This window comes from Nothoprocta perdicaria, unplaced genomic scaffold, assembly GCF_003342845.1.
Source record: "Nothoprocta perdicaria isolate Ctin4 unplaced genomic scaffold, notPer1 scaffold_101, whole genome shotgun sequence".
Taxonomy (NCBI): domain Eukaryota; kingdom Metazoa; phylum Chordata; class Aves; order Tinamiformes; family Tinamidae; genus Nothoprocta; species Nothoprocta perdicaria.
In genome coordinates, this window is record NW_020454106.1 from 687,340 (window position 1) to 708,583 (window position 21,244).

General features: G+C 47.2%; 1 protein-coding gene across 1 annotated transcript; it reads left to right on the forward strand.

Annotated features, from left to right (window-relative positions):
* Window positions 1-4,018: 4,018 nt before the first annotated feature.
* LOC112948998 (gallinacin-4-like) lies at window positions 4,019-5,628 on the forward strand. The gene is given in 3 exon segments (XM_026041372.1): window positions 4,019-4,064; window positions 4,067-4,129; window positions 5,498-5,628. Coding segments are annotated over 3 exon segments (240 nt in total).
* The last annotated feature ends 15,616 nt before the right edge of the window (window positions 5,629-21,244 follow it).

Here is a 21,244-nt window from a genome sequence, read left to right on the forward strand (position 1 = left end):
AGCCATATGGCAATCATAGGGCAGATATGGGAAAAATCTCTTCTTCACAGAACGGAGGAAGTCACTCCCTCTGGAAGGTGGATGGTGCAAGAATAGAGGTATGCTGACCTGGAAGTGCCCTCATCATTTGAAAGGTGTCCATAACCTGAGGCTCCCAGAAGATGGCACAGCAGGGAAGCTGGAGAGTCTCTACCTTAATGCAGCCTGTGAACAGGATGGTTGGGGAGCATCACAACCACATGTCCTCTTTAGTACGTCTCTTCTGGACAGAAAAGGAGGTTCAGAAGGCACCCAAAGTCTTGCCTTGCCAGCAGATGAGGTGTCACATGGACCTAGCTGGTCCTCATGTGTTAACTCACCTTTGGGCACCTGTGTCAACCACTGTTTTGTTACACACCCTCTCTGCAAATGTTTACCAAAGCCTTGGAGAAGGGCTTAAGCAATAGTGCCTTGCTGATGGACAGAGGTAACAGGCCACATCTTCCACAGGTCAATCCCCTACTCAAGATGATGCAGCAAAACAGTTGTTGGGAGTGACTGGGATGACATTAGGAGATGCAGACACCAAATTTTTGAGGCAATTGCAAGGCTGCTTCTTGGAACAACTACTCCAGTGCCCACAAGAAAAGTTACTGTTATAGATTTGTTGGTCTTGTGTGGTTCAGAGGAACTAGTTGAAAAAAAAATTAGTAGGATTACTGCTTGGTTATAGTGACCATAGTAACATTAGGTTTAACACTCATGTGGAAGGCAGCAGGTCAAATACATCCAACATGAATATTTTATCTCAAAAAAAAAGCAAAAATGAGTACAAAGCAGCAGCAGAAGCAGTAAGAAATATGCAGGCTGCCTGGAGAATGATGAAAATGTGGTGTTAGAGACCCCAGGAAAATATTTTCCAAAAAGAAAACAAATGGCTTAAGAAAATCTCAGCAGAGCATGAAGAGCAAGCCAAGGGAGGCTTTCACAGGGAAGTGAGCAGTAGCAAACAGCAGTAAACAAGGGTCCAAAAGAGAAGAGAAGAAATTGCCATAAAACATAGTAAGTTAGAGAGGGCTAAAAGAGAACATGAAGATCACTTTGTAAAGGACACTAGAACTGATGGCCTCATTTTGAGCCTCCAGGTCTACAAAAGCCTCAGCATTCAGACAGATTTCAGATACAATTTGTGTTAGATGAGCAAATGTAATCAGACTAGCGTCTCATGTACTTTAAGGTCGGATTCTGCTCACCACTGCAAGGTGTAAATCAAGAGAAAACCAGCTGAAGTCATTGCACTAACTTCTGGTGTTACGAAGAGCAAAATGGCTATGGCTGAGCTTTAAAAGACACATGAAAAGGCAGGAGTGCAGATCTTGCAGTCTTCATCTCTCAATAACCCATTCCTAAAAGGTCCCAGGGTCTATTCTCACTGACCACCAGAAGCTTTAGGCAGATCAGGCTTTACTTTCCACTCTTTTTCACGAGGGGCACAATGGAAAATTCACCATTGATTTAACAGAGCAGAGATAGTTTAGTCCTCAGCTGTGGCAATATCACAGAGGCCCAGGAGGCTGTGCTGTAAAACAGGATATGGGTTTCCCCTCTCCTCTAACCGAGGGCTATGCAGGGTTATGCACATTGTATGTTTGCTTCTGATCCAGCTGCCACCGCTACAACTAAGCAGCATAGAGAAGCAGAATGTGGAAAGTGCACTTAAACCCCTGAGTATGACAACTGCTTTAGGGTCATATGTAGCACCTGAAAACTGCCCTTCCTGTCTTTGGTCACTCTGTGAAGGAGTCAGGCGACATCACCCTGCTCAAGCTCTGCTTTTACCTGAATCACAATGATTTCCTCATGCATCTGGTGGGGAATGCTGTATGACTGACCCTCCCAAATCAAGTGAAGGAGGTTAGTCCTCAAGCCCAGCTGTCTGAGCAGCCACAACATGTCTGTACCATGCCCATCTCTCCTTGCTGTCCTCACTTCTCGCAGGTCCATCTCTATCCTCAAACATTGAAGGAGTCATCTCACCAAAATTAGATGAACCTGCGGTCAGGGTGATCCAGATCCTGGGGGTGCCTCAACTCGCTTTCTATGGATTGTCTCGTTGGCTGCATTTCTCTGCAGACTCCAGTGACTGAAAGACGAGGATGAGTTGCAGTTGTCTAAACATAAGCATCTAGGATCATTTCAGTTCTTTTCATTTCTAAACTCGCAAAGGCCAGGGACCTTTCCTATCAGGCAACTTAGGTGAAGCCATTCTGCTTTGGAGGTTGAGTTTAACAGTATGGACATGGTCAGACTGTGCCTTTTGGCTTCAGGGACAAGGAATGAGCCTGGTGCTGGTTAGCTCACTAGCAGGGATGTGACTACCAAATACTTCTGTGCTCACCAAAGCAGTAAGAATAATTGGTATTGCCTACACTAACCACAAAGCCTGCTGAATGGAGCAGCTTCAATATAGCTCCACATTCATGGTTTTCTGCTGCTTCACATGCATTAGAAGTTGTGAACACGGGAAATGACTTTGAACAATATCTGATCTGTGGTGGGAAAAAGGAGCAAACATCTGAGTAAACATCTACCAGGTAAATCCCACCAAGACCTACTCCCTGACTATGACCCTCTGAGGAACCTCATCCCATAAAAGACACCGTATGTGCTTCCCAATGAGATGTACAGGATAATCATCTAAGAGCAAAGCTGCCTATATAGGTGTTCTTACCTATCTGAAGAGTAATTGTCATGAAGATTCAAAGAGCAGATACATGATATTCCACAGACACTCTAAACAAATTGCTGTGTCCCAACATACTGCACAGAGGTGGCCCAATGTGGTTTGTAAGCAGCTCAGCACACTTCCTGAGACACTGCTGCAATATCTTTAAAATGGTATCTTAATTCCTCATTGGGGGATGATAATAGAGAGGATTCATTGGACCTCCCCAGTTACCATCAAAGCCTCAAGAACTTTCTGATTGGCTCTTGAAAATTGTGAAGAGTAAGTATTCTTGTCCACCCGCCAGAAGCAGCACAAAGCTGAGCTCTGCGCCTGCATCCCAATGTACTTGGCTGGCTGAGACTGATCTACACAACGGTTCCAACCTAGAGCATCCTCTTACCTGGTAACAACCAAAATCTTCTCATTATTCAGCCTCTCCTAAAAAGTTCAGTCCTTTAAAAAATATATATCTGCATTACACAGTATAGCCTTAACTGTGTAGTTCAGACAGCTCTAGATACTTGGAATATCGGTAAGGGAAAAGAGTTTTTGTTGGATGCAGAAAGTGAGCTGAGCGGAAAGAAGCACAAACATCCAGAAATTTATCCTGAAAATCACGTAGCTCTTGAGGTAAAGGAAAACCAGCAGCCTGCAAGCAAGAATAGGGAGAAACAAGAATAGCAGTGAAAACTTTACTAAGGTTTTCTTATACTAATTTTAAAGGCGGTGGCTAGATGTTCCTGTAGTCCTGTAGTGCTTGGCAGCAGAACAAATGAGCAAAAATGGTTAAGAAACTGTATGTGTGAATGTGTACTACCACATCTGTAATACCCCTCACCTGCCCTGAATAGTGCAGAACTTAGACATTAGTGTCTGGATAACAAGACTAATAAGAGCTTCAGCTGAATATAATTACGTGGGAATTTTTTTTTAAGCTTGACAATTCAAGTTGCATTGCTTTGTAAAAATATAGCAAAAATGTTGTATTTTGCTTTATGGATGAATAGCTTTTAGTTCCATATAGCTAGCTGAATTATGGCAATGTAATCATTCTTCCCATTCTTCCTTTGACAAGGAAAGATATTATCAAGAATTATGAATTAATACAATAATTAAAAGAGGATTTAAAATTTGTCTTTCCTCGCAGAAATTTCTTTCTGTGCTGTGCTCCTTTTTGTACTGCAGGGAATTCATAAGATGATAGGTGTTATTATGTGTAGCACATTGCACAGACAATACTTGATCTGAGACCATATTTCTGTATTTCACCCCTTAGCTCCTAGTGCTTTCAGGGGGACAGCCCTTTTACTAATGTGTTGGTGTCATCCCTCTGTAGTGACGGGGATTCCCAGTTTGCCTCTACCATGAAAATCCTTTGCTTTCTCTTTGCCCTCCTCTTCGTGGTATTTCACGGAGCTGCAGGTAAGATGTAAATGAAAATGTGTGGCTATATTGAACCAACTGCAGGGCTCTCATAATGTCCTGTTGTCCACTCAGGAGGTAGCAGCCTCCTGCAGAGTAACTTCACATATATCATCAAAACTTGCCAGCAGATTACCACTGATACATGAAATTAGCAGACAGAAAGTCCAAGCAACAGTTCAGTGCCTTTACTGCACCTTTGAAAATCCCTTTAAGTTGGAAGAAATCCCCAATTATCATTCAGTACCAGCATTTTCCCCATTAAAGCTTATTTTTATTTGGGGTTGATCTCCAAAATAACTACCAAAAATAGGACAAGAGGAAACGGCCTCAAGTTGTGCCTGGCAAGGTTCAGATTAGGTGTTAGGAAAAATTTCTACACAGAAAGAGTAGTTAAACATTGGAACAAGCTGTCTGGGGAATGGTGGAGTCACCACCCATGGCAGTGCACAAGAAAAATGCAGATGAGGCACTTAGGGATGTGGTTAATTAGGCACAATGTTGAACGGCTGTTCGGGCTCCATGACCTTGAAGGTCTTTTCCAGTCATAATAATTCTATGACCCTATGGCAGTTGTCAAAGACAGGATGCTGGAAAAGTCGGTCTCTTGGTCTGTACCAGAATATTTGTTTTTATGTCCCTGTCTACACTAAATATGCATATAGTGTGTCTCTCTGGGTATTCTCAAGAAGGAAATTTGTCTGGAAGAACATATTCCTGAGAGCTGAGACCACTCACAGTTATCCCTGAAGTGTGCCACAGATAGATAGGTTTTTGAACCCCAAACCCCAGTATTCCTGGTTGGGAATTAGTGGGTACTACAATGTGTGCACATGTGTGGCGGATAGAGGGATACCTTGGGCACGTTGCACACTAGTAATATCCATGCTCGGTTTGCAGAAACATATTCTCTCACATATAACACCCAGACACAGTTTTGGGAATAGCACAGGCAAGTGGCCATTCCCAAGAGGCAGTTTGAACAGGGACACCCTATTTTAGTGGGGAAATAACTTTATGTGGACATGAGCAATACCATGGCGCTTGGATTTAGAACCAAGAGGAAAATCCTTTGCTTGCTTGCTTACCTTATTTGCCAGTATATATGTTGTCATTCTGCATGTGCCATTGAGTTTATTTGTGGATGATGCCCTACTTCTTTGGGAGTCCTGGGCTTAGAGACATAGCTGTTATACTCAAGGAAGGAATTAGAGCACTTGCTGAATTACTTTGCCCAAATTGCTCCTCCTTTACTATCACAGCTTTGGGATCTGGTGTGGTTTGGGTTTGGTCTCAGTGAATGGGTATTTAGGAAACACAAACCTCAGGCCTATCATAAATATGTGTCTTGCTTTTCTTATGGTCCAGGCTTTAATCCAACACTAGTAATTCCTTTGCGATGTGGATATCGTGGGACTTTCTGCTACGCTGGGAAATGCCCTCATGGCAATCCTTACCTGGGAAAGTGCGGTTCTAGGTATTCTTGCTGTAGATGGTAAGTTTAAGACTTTACTGGGCAAACCTGACTTTCCACATTCTCACCTTAAACTCAGGGTGTCTGCAGGGGCCCTGCATGCATTAGAAAACTTAGCAATCTCGCCAATTTATCTAGCTACATATCACTATTTCACAGAAGCTCAGCAACAAAATAATCTCATATGGAAATAGTGGTCATGGAGGGAACCCAGAAGATCTGAAATTAGTATAAAATTGGGAGATGGTTCTGGTTTATATATTGCTTTCATAGAAATGCAGTGATTTTCCTTATCATTATAGGACCCAAAACCTTGAATATTTTCCTTTGTGTAGGTTGTAGCTTGAAAAACTGCATGGACACTCCAGGGATCAAGGAATGATCTCCTCTCTTCTTGCATTGCTGGATACAGGGAACTGTTCTATCAGTCATCAAGGATTTGTCATTCTTTCAATAAAGGAAAATCTGAGGAGACTGGATTGCTGCTGTGTTTATTGTTATTCTTTTCTCTAGAAACATCCTTCATCTTTAGAAATTTGAAGTAAATATAAAGCAATAATTCTGAAAGCAGATTATACCCACCTGGAATGTTTATGTTATCAGCATTTCCTCCCATCTCAGGTTGCCATGCCAATAAATACTGTCATGTTCTCAACCCTTGACTGCTAAGAAACATTGGTTGTGGTCAAAGTTGGACTCGGTGAGCAGGGAGAATGACAGTTTACCCTGATGTGATGCTTTGCAACACATCTGCTGTGAACACTTCAAGTTCCATCCATTATTCCAGAGCTTTCACACCTGGGAAGAGCAGTCATGTTTCATTGTAGGAACTGAAATAGTAAAACCCACACTGAGCAGAACAACAGGAGTCAGGACATCATTGTTAGATTGTTAGATCCATTGTTAGATCCATCACATTCCCCCGGGAAAGTGATGGAGCAGCTCATCCTGGCTGCTCTCTCCAGACACATGGAGGAGAAGAAGGTGCTCAGGAGTAGCCAGCATGGATTCACCAAGGGGAAATCCTGCTTGACTAACCTGATCACCTTCTACGAAGGAATATCTAGCTGGATAGATGAGGGCAGAGCGGTGGATGTCATCTATCTGGATTTGAGCAAGGCTTTTGACACTGTCCCTCACAGCATCCTCCTGGGCAAGCTCCGAAGGTGTGGGATAGATGAGTGGACGGGGAGGTGGATTAGGAATTGGCTCGATGGCAGGGTGCAGAGAGTGGTTGTCAATGGTGCGGAGTCCAGCTGGAGGCCTGTACTTAGTGGTGTCCCCCAGGGGTCAGTTCTCGGTCCGGTCCTGTTCAACTTATTCATTAACGACCTGGATGAAGGGCTGGAGTGCTCCCTCGGCAAGTTTGCCGACGATACCAAACTGGGTGGAGTAGCTGATAGCCCTGAGGACTGTGCTGCCATCCAGAGGGACCTGGACAGACTGGAGGACTGGGCGGTGAGAAACCTCATGAGGTTCAACAGGGGCAAGTGCAGGGTCCTGCACTTGGGGAGGAATAACCCTGGACACCAGTACAGATTAGGGGTGGACCTGCTGGAGAGCAGCCCCGCAGAGAGGGACCTGGGCATCATGGTGGACGACAAGTTGACCATGAGACAGCAGTGTGCCCTGGTGGCCAAGAAGGCCAACGGGATCCTGGGGTGCATTAAGAAAAGCGTCTCCAGCAGGTCGAGGGAAGTGATCATCCCCCTCTACTCAGCCCTGGTGAGGCCACATCTGGAGACTGCGTCCAGTTCTGGGCTCCCCAGTACAAGAGTGATGCGGAGCTGCTGGAGAGAGTCCAGCGCAGGGCTACCAGGATGATCAGAGGCCTGGAACATCTGCCCTATGAGCAAAGGCTGAGAGAGCTGGGTCTGTTCAGCCTGGAGAAGAGGAGGCTGAGGGGGGACCTGATCAGCGTGTATAAATACCTCAAGGGAAGCAGTGAGGAGGAGGGGGGCGGCCTCTTTTCAGTGGTGGACAGGGATAGGACTAGAGGAAATGGCTTCAAACTGAAGCATCGGAAGTTCCACAGGAACTTAAGGAAGCATTTCTTCACTGTGAGGGTGACAAAGCACTGGAACAGGTTGCCCAGAGAGGTTGTGGAGTCTCCTTCTTTGGAGATCTTTAAAACCCGCTTGGATGCAGCCCTGTGCCACGTGCTCTAGGTGACCCTGCGTGAGCAGGGGGGTTGGACTCGATGACCTCTGAGGTCCCTTCCAACCTTCGGCATTCTATGATTCTATGATTCTATGATTTGGAACCTAATTCTATTCTTGGCTGTATTGGTCAGTGTAAATTTGGGGCAAATCTGCAAAAAATGATTGTTGACTACAGTAGATAATTGAGAAAGTAGAGTCAGACATATAATGTTGCCTAAGATGGTTAAATGACTTTTCCAAAAGGCTAGTACTTCTTCTCTTTCAGTCAATCATATCCCAAGAACTTTCTCCTGGAGTGTCCTGATGGAAAACTGAGAATATGCAGGTTGATCAGTGAGCTCCTCTTTCTCCCCAGCTGCTGCTCCAGAGCCCGTAGCACCCATGTGCAGACAGCTTGGCCTTCAGGCTTCATACCTACGGTTCTGAGATCACCTGGCAGAGCAGAGCTCAAGTGAGTGCAGCCAAATTCTCAGCATCTAAGCAGGATGGCTCTGTGTGTAATGCCTGTTAGCAACAGTCATACTCCCTCCTGAGTCAAGAAAATTGCAAGTTAGCCCTGACCAAAACTGTGCCATGAACTGAGCTAGCAATCTAGTCCAGGCCAACTATCAGTGTGCCAAAATAATCCTGGTCACAGTTTGGGGATTAGCAATATGGCCAGGTTGTCACAGTTACTCTTAGAGCACGTCTTAGAAAGGCAGGAGAATATACGGGACCCTGCAATATACTGGTAACTTGCCCTTAGTTCTCCCACTGCCTTTGTGGAAGTTGGCACTCATGGATGATCAGCAAAGGTGGGATCACCAGGGGCTGGATTTTAAGGGAAGCAACCCAAGTGTCCATACGCAGAGCATCGACACTAAGCCGAGAGCCTGGCATTTGTCAGGGATAATCTCATCTCCTTTCAGAGCAGATGTTTCTGCAAAGGACTCGGTTCTGCCATTGAAACCACAGGCTTGAGAAGGGCAGGAAACTGAGGCAACAGCCACCTCGCAAGAGAACCCTCTGGAGAGAAACTTGAGGAAACTGGCAACTGGAACAAACACAGCAATTTTCACTTTATGTCCTAAGAACTTTTGCTCAATCCACAGTAGCTGAATGTTTCTTGCACAGGCTTTGTACAGAGCCTGGGGATTTTGCAGGGAAAGCCCAGCCCTAGATATTTTAGATTCGGCTCTGGATACCATCCAGGATCTGTAGCCAGCATCTAGGAGAATGCTGTAGCATCATGCTTTGAACGCACAACCACAAATAACCTCCCCTGCACTGGTAGCTGGGGAATGGCTTCTAGAGCCAGCTCAGGGGTGAAAACAGGCCAAAACTTATAGAGGCAGAATTAGGGAATGGCTGGTCCTGCAGAATCGCTGTTTGTGCCACTAAGACTCTGATGCATCCTCAAGTGATGACTCTTGTCACTGTTACGACACAGACTCTCTCTCTGCAGTGGGTCTTGAAGATGCTGCTGCTTTATGGCACCAAAGGATGAAGACCAGAGATGTGCTCACCTCAGTGTCACCTCAGTGTCATTCAGGAGCGAATAGATGGAAAGTTTGTGCAGAGAATACTTTATCATCTGGGCTGGTTTTATCTTAATGTTAGATGGCTGATATAGATGTATGTCACAGCTGGTAATGCTAAGCTGTCTCTCTACACCATGGGAGAGAAATAGGAACTTTTAAAGTGGAATTCACCAGAAATATTTTAGACCTCACCATGAGGATTAAGTGACTTGTTTTCCTTCTGCTATGGAAAGAAGAGATGGAGGGGATTTGGCCCAAAACTTTGTCACAGCCAAAATCTGTTGGTGACTGTATGATTCCTGTCCCTGATTCCCCAGATATTTTATGTAATGCAAGTGTGTTTAGGGGAGAAACATTGAGACAGGAAACAGCACTGAAATATGTTGAGGTGTTGGAATATAAGTATATTTTTATAACAAATATATACATAATATAAAATATATACACATGATCTCTAGAGGTCCCTTCCAACCTCAACCATCCTGTGATTCTGTGATGAATCTGCAACAAAGGTGAAAAAATCTGCAATGAAGGTGACACCATTAGCATGTTGAGAATCAATGATAAATTAAATACAGCAAGCTCTTATGAGACAAAGTCATGATAAAAACTTGTCCTTTGAAGAACTGCCAGTTGAACAGGGATGTCATTACATGTGGCTTCTTCCTAGTAACTTTCAAGTGAAGCATAGAGCGCAAGTTTCGCTTGAAGAGAGGAATACAGAGCCGATTTGTGTTGTGAAAGCAGATTGCTTGCCAAGGTCTAACGAACAGCGGTGCAGTGTGTGCCAAGATGTGTCCAGCAAACCACAGCGCCAAACGTCTCTTATGCAAGGAGGGATGACACAAGACTCAGGGCTTGGAGGCGCTGGAATTCCTCTCAGATGTGTCAGAATATGAAAGCGATGCCTTGTACGCTATAATAAGAAAAAAAAAAGGAAAATGTTTTTTTTGGCTGGACACCAGCAGTCACGAGGGACACGGTCTGAGTGACAGACTGCGGAAACCAACTGTCCTTTGCCACGTGGAGGTGGCTGCTTGGGATCAAGCTACTGCTGCTGCGGCAAGGAGGCTGAGGCGTCTTCCACCAGGTAACTGGTAACACCCCTTCCAGAGAGGACCTCCTCTCTCCGCTGTCCTTTCCCTCTGGGAATGCTCCATGGGCAGCACTCAGGGGCTTCCTTGTCCATCTCTTCCCTGCTTTCTCTTCTCAGAGCTGTGACTCTCCCAGGTGACTTCCAGCTATGCGGGTCCTGCCTCTCCTCTGTGCTTTCCTCCTGATTCTCCATGGAGCAGCAGGTAAGACATGAATGAAAGAGGGATGGGTGAAAGCAGAGGGCTTTTCTGATAATACAGTGAGGTTTCCTTATTGGAAAGCTGCAGGTGAACAAAAACAGAGCCCAAATCTTTCAGTACAGATTTTTTGTTCTGCCTATTGAGATTGTGAATCATGATGTAATTTTTTCTTCATGCCCCTTATCTGTAAAAGCTCCTGCTGTAAGCTCTACAATTGTGATCAAACCCTAGGACCTTGCAAAATGCGCTCCACTGAAGGGCTGTGCCACCCCCGGTGGGATCTTAGACTGTCTGTCCCCATGTTCCCAAGCTCACCACTCACCCCCTGGCTCCTGCCTCTCAGGAAAACTGAACCTCTCCCAAATATTCTTACTGGGTGGGTAGAGAGCATTTCCCATCAAAGAGCCATAAATTTCTGCTCCAGCTATGTGTCCTAACTTTCTAAGCTGGGATGAGCCGGGAAAGGGGCAAAATTGGGCTATGCTGGGACCTAGAGCTCTGCTTAATTTGCTTGGCAGGACTGTACCGGAGACCTCATTTTCTTCTGCAGGCTTCTCCATCTCTCGTGGGACACCCGAGGACTGCCAGAGCCGTGGAGGGTTCTGCTCTAGTGGGTCATGTCCACTGGGTATCACTCGTATTGGCCTCTGCTCCCTGAAGGAATTCTGCTGCCGGATGTAGGTTCAGGATGCCCCTAGGACAGCTGTTTTTATGGGTTTGGGTTGAAGGTCAGGTCTCTAGAGAAAGAGCAGAGAATACTCAGCCCAAGGGACGGGAGAAGACCTTGGGCAACCATTGCTGCCCTTTGCAGCATCCTCTAAAATCTCCCCAGCCATGGGTACTGGCCAGTACCAGTGCTCTCTGACACTGTGAGCAGAGAGAAGATGCCCTTCCTTGGCTACCACTAGCCCCTTCTTTGGCCATGCTCTGTGCCTAGAGCAGTCCTCCAGCACGTGGCCTCCCCATCAGCATGTCCAACTCCAGGGAGATGGCAGAGAGTTTGAACACTCAATCTCTACAGTTGTGCTGATGCTCGCACTCCAGTTCACTCCCTTCAGTGGGAGCTTTGTGTGGGCTCCCAAGGGTCTGTCATCTCAAGGTACACAGCATGGTGTGGGTCATAGAGTCATAGAATCATAGAATGCTTAAGGTTGGAAGGGACCTCAGAGGTCATCCAGTCCAACCCCCCTGCTCATGCAGGGTCAGGGATGAGTGGTGGGGAGCATGGGGACAGCTGGTCTCTGGTTGTACAGGGCAATGTGGCACTGACACAGCATTCCTCCTGCAGACGATGGTATCCCTGATGACATCCTGGCTCCTCATGGTCCATCCTGAGCAGCTCTTAGAAATCAGCGCTTGCCTCTCACAGTGACCATGGAGCCATTTGCATGAAGGCATCAAGTACCCCCCGGAGATGTAAAGGATGGTTGAGACCAAGGACAGCTGGCCAAGCACCCCGCAGAAACTGTCTGCCCTGTTACCAATACAATCTTGTGGCCAACATCTGTGTTGCTGTGGCTTGTGTGTATCCAAATGGAGAGGTGTGTCCGTTAGACAGGAATGGTGGTGGGGAGTCTCTCTTGGGACACAGCACGTTGACATCACAGCTGGTCACCCTGTGGTCTCTAGCCCGAGAGAGAGCAGGACCAGAAGGAGTGTATGGGAAAGACTCTCCAATTCTTTTAGATGGCTGTTTTCACTCTTGTTCTTCAGGGAAATAGGTAAATGTGGAGGAGAGAGGAGCTACATCTTCCCACCTAGCCCATATTCTTGGAGATCATCACCATCACCTAAACTTCTCTGGTTGCAGCAGGAATACATGGAGTTTTCACTGGGTTCCCGGCTAAATCATGACTCCCCTGAGGTTATTTCCCAGACTAAGATATTCTGTGCTTGATGTAGTCCTCAGCCTACCCCAGGGGCTGTGGGGCATGGCTGGGTGTCAGCAGTGGGATGTGTGGGGTCCAGGAGGGCTTGGGATCAGGCTGCCCTTGAGGAAACGGAGACCTGAGACTGTGCTGAGGAGTCATGAAGCTGCCTGGACTGCCTTGGGGTCTGGTGTCAGGGGAGGTTTGGGATGTGAGGCTGAGTTAGAGGGTTGCTCAGGAGCCCAGGGTTGGGTTGGGGTCAGTATCAAGACCCTTCATCTCTCCAGTATCTGACTCCCAGCCCTTCCCAGCTCTCTCTGGTGTTGGCCCAGCACTCTTGCTACCCTTCCTCGTAGCCAGTACTTAGACTGACCAGCTAATCTGACTGGAAGTTTGCTGCAGAATCATGGACATGAACACAGGCATGCTCATACAAGCATAATAAGGAATAAAGCTAACCAGAAATATGTGACAGACCATGGTGATGAGGTGCAGAGCCTGGCCAGAGAAAGACCAGCAGCCTACTTTCATTCTCTTTTCCATGTCTACTCCTCCCTTATCCACCTTTTTCTTTCCCTTTCCTTGACTTCAGCCTATTTCTTGAAATATCTAACAATAATCCCTGTAAATCTCAGAATTCTCTCAAACAATTCCAGATTTTTGGTTGTTATTCTTTCCACAACCATCTTCGGTTTGGATAGAATTATATGGAGAATTTCTGTGAATGACCTTTCTGGGATTTGCACAAGATAAAATGATTATAGAAGCAGTTGCTTGAAATAGAAAAGATAATCAGGGAGCACCTTCTTGTTATTTCTCTGGTAACTGTTTCTTTATCTGAAGAGGCATTAGAGAGAGATGTTTGAGGTTATCACTTGGCATGTCAGGTCCGTAGTCATCTTGGCAAAAGAAAACAAAATTGCAATGTTCAAGGAAAAGAAGGTATACAATCTGCAGCATGTGCCTGAATTTAACACACTATCTCATCTCCTGGGGTAGCCCAAAGGAGAGGAAGAGGACAGGATCTTATCAGTTTCCTCAGCTGGTTCCCAATCTCTCTATGCCAGACAAAAATGTTTTGTCCATGCCAGATGGTTCATCCCAAGCCATCGTCACCAGTATGTCTGATGTGTGCCAGCGAGGTGTCACAAGATATGTTGTGTAAGGAGAGCAGTGGAGATTGCAACAGGTCCCAGGAGGCACCTTATCTGTTCCCACTACAAGAGAGAGAGAAAATGGACCAGCCCCATGGCTCATGGACATGGGTCACTTTCTCATTTGCCATTGGAAGATATGACCTCAGCAATAAGCACATGTCCCACTAGTCTTGCACAGTATACAACCAGGTTGTTGTGGGCAAAGGAGTGCTTCCTGACCTTAAGGGCATTCAGATACAAGAAACTTGTGTTGCTGCCTGAACAGTAAGACCATTCCTGATCTGGTAGGTGTCTGTGGGGAGCCTTACAGGTAGACTGCCCATTCTGCTGCCCTGTTGTAGTCCCATCTGCCTGGAACCCTCTACATGACAGACAGGTAGAAGCACCTGGGTATATGGAGAGACTGACCGGGGGTTCAGGAAAGACAGTAAATCCAACATAAGAGAAGATTATTGCTAGAGTCTAGAAAGAAATGAAACTGGATTCAGGATTTCATAGCTACAAGACAAACTGAAAAGGTCTTCATACTTGAGGAGGTACGCGAGAGCTTGCATTCTGGTCAGATGGGGACTATTCTGGGCAAAGAGGGGAGGTGTTTCTTGGGCAGCAGCACAGAGGTTTTCCATGTTCATAGATTCACAGATTCACAGAATATTTAAGGTTGGAAGGGACCTCTAGAGATCATCTAGTCCAACCTTCCTGCCCAAGTAGGCACACCTACAGCATGTGGCACAGGGTGGCATCCAGGTGGGTTTTGAAGACCTCCAGAGTAGGAGACTCCACAACCCCCCTGGGTAGCCTGTTCCACTGCTCTGTCACCCTCACAGTAAAGAAGTTGCTCCTCACCTGGAGACGGAACTTCTTATGCTTCAGCTTGTGGCCATTACCCCTCGTCCTATCGCTGGCCACCAGTGAAAACAGCTTGTCCCCTTCCTCCCCGCATTCTCCCTTCCTGAACTTATACATATTAATCATATCCCCTCTGAGCCGTCTCTTCTCCAGAGAAAACAGGCCCAGCTCACTCAGCCTCTCTTCATACGAGAGATGTTCCATTCCCTTAATCATCCTGGTTGCCCTTCTCTGGACCCTCTCCAGAAGCTCCACGTCCCTCCTATACTGGGGAGCCCAGAACTGCACACAGTACTCCAGGTGCGGCCTCACCAGAGCTGAGGAGAGGGGCAGAATCACCTCCCTTGACCTGCTGGCAACACTCCTCCTGATGCAGGCCAGGATCCCATTGGCCTTCTTGGCCACGAGGGCACACTGCTCACTCATGGTTAACTTGGTGTCAATCAGGACTCCCAGGTCCCTCTCCATGGAGGTGCTTTCCAGCAGGTTGACCCCTAATCTGTACTGATGCCTGGGGTTATTCCTCCCCAAGTGCAGGACCCTGCACTTGTCCTTATTGAACCTCATGAGGTTCCTCTCTGCCCAACTCACTGGCCTGTCCAGGTCCCTCTGGATGGCAGCACAGCCCTCCGGAGTGTCGGCCACTCCACCCAGCTTGATGTCATCTGCAAACTTGCTAAGGGTGCACTCCGTGCCCTCGTCCAGGTCATTGATGAACAAGTTGAACAGCACTGGGCCCAGCACTGACCCCTGGGGGTCAGTGATGCCTCAGCCTCCTGGCTCTCTTCCAGTCCTCGGGCACCTCCCCTGCTCTCCAGGACCTCTCAAGGATGATGGAGAGAGGCTGAGCAATAACCTCGGTCAGTTTCCTCAGCACTCTTGGGTGCATCCCATCTGGGCCCATAGATTTTTGAGTGGCCAGTTTGCCTAAGTGATTCTTAACCCAATCCTTCTCAACCTGCTGAAGGTATTCCTCTAGCCCATTTACATCTCTTCCATTTGTGCCCTGCAGTTCATGGGGGGTCGTCTTAGCAGTAAAGACAGAGGCAAAGAAGGCATTTAGTAACTCTGCCTTCTCGGCATCCTCCGTCACCAAGGCCCCTTCCCCATTCAGCAGTGCAGGCCATGTTCTAAGGCCTCAGCTAACTATAAAAGTTTGTTTTATGGTGACCTTACTAGTGACCAAGAATCTTCTCTGCCCCTGCCTCGGAATGTGTCACATGGGAACCTGTGAGGCTGCCTGCTGAAAAGTGAGGGGCTTTCAGCAAAAGTTGGGAGTGACCTGGACTTGTGCATGGACACTCCTAAGGTGACAAGAAAAGGTATTTTGGTCTTCCTGAAGTCATGGAGGGAACAGATTCACCCTTCAACTACTGTGGCCCCTCCAGGGACAAGTGTCTACTCCTGGGTCATTTATTTCCCCTAGTACTTCTAGTGCCATTGCAATCAATATATTCGAAAAGCACCTCTGTCTGCATCTGCTACATTTACTTGGAGGCTGTTTTGCTTAAAATTATCACAGAGAGGCGTGCATTCTCCCATGTGCATTTTGGACAGAGCATAGGGGAGTCCTGGGAGCAAGAAGATAATGGAAGACTGTCTGGATGGTTCCACAGGATTGCTTTTCATAGCTGGATATCCTTCTGGGAACAGACTAGAACCAAGTATTATCCTGTGTTCAAGTGTTGCTGTGTCCCCTCTGCAGCCATGTGGAGAGCTGAGCACCACCATGAGGATCCTCTACCTTCTCTTCCCCTTCTTCCTCCTGTTGCTCCAGGGTGCTGCAGGTGAGCTGCATAGAGCGGCAAAGGGAGGACCTGTGCTCCTTGTCAACACAGTCTCGCATGCCCTGGGAAGACACGTCTTGCACTGGGTGATGCAATGTGGAGGATGGATGGAAGAAAGGATGCTTTCCAGGATGCAGTTCTGGGCTCCCCAGTATAAGAGGGATGTGGAGCTTCTAGAGAAGGTCCAGAGAAGAGGAACTAAGATGATTAAGGGACTGCGACATCTCTCATATGAGGAGAGACTGAATGAGTTGGGCCTGTTTAGCTTGGAGAAGAGAAGACTGAGAGGGGATATGATTAACATGTATAAATACATGAAGGGAGAATGTAGGGAGGAAGGGGACAAGCTCTTGTCAGTGGTGGCCAGTGAGAGGACAAGAGATAATGGGTGCAAACTACAACATAGGAAGTTCCATCTCCATGTGAGGAGGAACGTCTTTACTGTGAAGGTGACGGAGCAGTGGAACAGGCTGCTCAGGGAGGTAGTGGAGTCTCCTTCTCTGGAGGTCTTCAAAAGCCTCCTGGATGCCACCCTGTGCCACATGCTGTAGATGTTCCTGCTTGAACAGGAAGGCTGGACTAGATGATCTCTAGAGATCCCTTCTAACCTTAAACATTCTGCAATTCTGAAAAAAAAACAAGTAATTTTTTGTGGGGAGTGCAGAGAGGGCAGGAGGAGAGGGATTTGGTCGCTCCCAGTAACTCCACCAGCCAACAACTTTGTGCATTGCCAACAGTTTGCAGAAAACGGCCATAGCCTGAGCACCTGCTGTGCCACCACAGCAGGGTGTCACAAGACGTGTTGCATGAGGAGAGCAGTGGAGATTGCAACAGGTCCCAAGGGGCACCTCATCCACTCCCATAGCAGGAGGGAGGGAAAAGGGGCTACCCACCAGCCCCATGGCTCATGGACATGGGTCACTTTCTCATTGGCCAAGGGGAGAGGATGCAGCCATGGGAAATGGCACCCATCCCACCCATCTGGAAGAGCATAAAAGCAAGGYGTTGTGGGCAAGACAGTGCTCCTCAAGCTGAAGGGCATTTGGTCACAAGTGACTTGCCGTGGGATTGTGAGCGACTCTTCCCATCCTGGGAAACACACTGTGAACTAAGACTACTCCTGATCTGGTAGGTACCTGTGGGATCTCTTCCAGGATGTCTGCCCATTCTGCCTCCCTGTTCAAGTCCCATCTGTCTGCGTGTGACAAGTATGTGGTCTACATGGGAGATGGTGGATGCCTGTGGGCATAGAGGGAGGCCATGTGGGAGTGAAAGCTTTGCTCAGTTCTTGCCCCTAGTTCTACTCTTGGCATTGTCTTCAGTGTTGGTGCCAAAGTCTTCTGCTGTGCAATCCTTTGCTGCTTTGGCCTTTGGGGAAGGAGAGGTGGGGGAGAGGACAGATGCTCTAGCAATGGCCTCAATCAGGTAACTACATTGAAATTATATAGGAACTACAGGCTTCTTATCTCCCGCCTTGGTTCTGTCTGTTTGGAGGCATATTTAATTCTCCTCAGGAGACAAGAAGTGACACGTAGGGCCTGAGGGAATGAAGCTTCATAATGGAAGTCCCTGTCCACATTTTTGACATTTCTTTGGATGTTGCTTAGACTGAAATTGCAACAACCAGACATGAGTTCCCCAGGCTGTGCTTTGGAGAAGCCATTTGGAAGATCTGTGAGAAAGACAACGAAAAAAATAAAGAACAAGAAAACCCAACAAAAGACATGTATATTGCCCAAATAGCCACTTCCAGGTTGTTCATGAAGTTGTAATACTATAATCATCATTTTTGTCTCCTTTGTAATACTATAATCATCATTACTGTCTCCTTTTGGGTCCTTCATGTCCTGTTGCTTTGCAGCCACGTGGAGCGCGGGGCCGACCATCAGCCATGCGGATCCTGTACCTTCTCTTCCCTTTCTTCCTCCTGTTGCTCCACAGCTCTACAGGTAAGATGGGAGGAAGGGAGAAAAGGGGAAATCTGCACCGTCTGCCCCAGCTACACACGCACGCTGACATGTAAACTTTCCTCTGAACATCTGGAGCCTGTGGTTCTCATGCTGAGTCTGGGTGTGAGGTTAACATGCCAGGGCATTGTTGGCTGCTTTGGAATAAACAGGTTTTTTTAAAATAATCCCATTCTGGATCATTGTGATCTCTTTTGAATTGCAGGAATGACCTCTAATCCACAAAATGAGAAGGAATGTGAAAAAATAAACGGTTATTGTGGATTTCTAAAATGCTCTTTCCCTTTTGTTATCAAAGGGAAATGCTCAAGATTTTTCTTTTGCTGCAAAAGGTAAGGTCTAGAATGAAAAACCGTGTTGCCATGCCAAAGCAAAATCTGCTCTTTGTCTATCCTTGCCCCTGCTTTGGGTTTATATGGAAATGTCTAGTGCCTTCCTGCTGAGCAGCGGAGCCCAGGGCAGGATGAGAAATGGCAATGTGTGCTCCCAGATGCCTCATGTAGGGATGAAAGAGGCCAAAGGCAGACAGCAATTTCCCACTCTTCTCAGACCCACAAGACCTGCACAACCTTGGCAGAAGCTCGGCCATGGTGTCCAAGAGTGCTGGGTGTCCCTGGGGTGTTGTGAGGCGCAGACTCCTTGCCCTATTGAGCCTTGGAGCTGAGGCTGCTACTGCTTAGGAAAACACATCTCTGAGTCATCTGCAATAAGTGCAGGAACTTCCTTCTGAGCCATGTAGTCGTATGTCTCCTTGCAGTTGTGTTGTAGGTAGGAGAGGTGGCTGGGAGAAAGGGGAATGCAAAGAATTACAAGCTGATGATGCTACTCTCTGCTTTCTTCCTAAAGCCTGTGGGGCTGAGACTCTGGATCTGCAGAGCAACATTCGCTCCTTGCTTCTCAATCCTCCAAACAACCCCTCAAGCCCTCATCATTTCTTTGGCCTGCAGTCTTCAAGTCGTGTGAAAATGGAAGGTGAAGCCCTGCTGCAGATGGGATTCAAGGACACTTGTGTGTGGGAGCAACCGCACCGAGGGTCTTGTGTCAACTGGAAAGTAGCTGCTTCTCCCTGCTTCAATAAAGCYGTGTAGTTTGGTATTGCAGTTGGTGGAAGGTGCAGATGGCTCCTGGTGGGGCAGGAGGGTGGGTGAGGGTTGTGTGGTGCTGATGTTGCCCATGATGGCTGAGCTCAGGGATGGTGTTTCCTGGTGGTGTGGTGTGGTGCGCGGTGTCTTGCAATGCTTCCCAGGTGTTTGCAGCTGGTGGGACAAGGTCATTCTGGACTTCCCACAGGTTGATTCCCAGGACAGGGAGCTCTATCCTGCTCCTTTYGGCMATGGACATTGGATCCTTGATCAGCAGCGATGTGTGGCTGTATGTGGAGGGCTGGTTGTCCCCCTTGGACAGGCACCTGCTGCAGCCTTGCTTGTTGTGAGCCACAAAGGCAGCTCTGCCTCTCCACACCCTACAACCCCATTACTGTGCCCGGCCTCCCTAGGGGAGGCTCCCTGATGCCCAAGATGCTCATCAGTATAAACCGCCCTGGTTTCATACTCCTCCAGCTTATAACCGAGGGTGAGACATGTGCTTATTGCTGGGCTCCATCTTCCCCTGGTCAATGAGCAAGTGACCCATGCCCATGAGCCACCAGCCTGCTCCCTTTTCCCTCCTGGCTGCAGTGGGAATGGATGAGGGGCCTCCTAGGACCTGTTGCAACCTCCACAGCTCTCCCCATGCAACACGTCTTGTGACACCCCGCTGTGGTGGCACACAGGCACACTGGTTACAGTGGCTTGGGATGAACTGCCTGGCATGGACAAAATCTTTTTTTTTTTTTCTGGCATAAAGAAGATCACGAACCAGTAGTATCAATGATAAGATCCMGTCCTCTTCCTCTCCTTTGGGCTACCGCAGGAGATGAGGTAGAGTGTTAAATGCAGGCCTGTGCTGCAGATTGTACACCTCGCCCTTGAACATGGCCTTTTTTGCCAAGATAAATACATACCTGACAGGTAAAGAAGCTCCAGAGTGATTCTTTTTGTACCGTCCCAGTTTCCTTAATCCATTAGTGACCAATCTGCTCCCTGACAGATACCTGACTCTACTCTCTCAATCACCCAAATGGCCAGACACAAAGCATTTTTTCCCTCTTTTTTTCTTCTTGTCGGAGAATCCAAGGCATCATTCTCATATTCCAGACACCTCTGAGAGGAATTTAAGGGCCTTCAAGCCCTGAATCTTTTGTCTTTCTACCTTGCAGAAGAGACATCTAGCACTGGGGTTTGCAGAAGCAACCTTGAGACACACACAACACAATCCTTGACCTTTAGAAACACTTCACAAACTGTTTCTGTGCCACAAAGCAGAATTTTAAGATCCCTCTTCAAGAACCAGCAAAAGCTCATATCAGTTTTCAACATTATGCTCTCTCTACTGCTCCTGATTACATGGAAATTCTCTTTTGCCTTTCCATAATTGTTGGAATGTTGTGGCATTTGACACCCMGGAGAAGTGCATATTGGAGAGGTACAATTGTTGATTTCCACTGCCCAAATCCCYGGCAGGTAACCACAGGGAGGCCAGGGGACAAGAAGTGGACCCCCAAAATCCTCAAGAGCCGATCGCCAGTCAGGCAAGCAGCACAGCCCCATTCTGCCCAGCAAGAACTGCTGCTTGTCTTGATATCATGAATGGAACCAAACGTGTGGCTCYGGTCCTATGCCTGGGTCCATGCTATAGTCATTCATCCTGATTTAAGAGCAGTTTATCGGGCTGGCTTACTCAGGCTGCTTTTCTCACCCRTTCCTCATGTCCCTSTWTCTATTGAYTTTGTTTAGCCACTAGGCAGATACAGTCATGTTTGTTATCCATGACATGTCAGRCRAACAGACTTCWTKTGACAGACRAAGCTGTTATTGCAAGGTCCARAAGTAGGAAASTGCACACTATTCTGCAATTCTTTTTGATTTCACRTATTCCATGACTATRTTCTCCAATGAGACCTATAGAATAAAAAAGAGGTTTTGGGGGTGAGTGGAG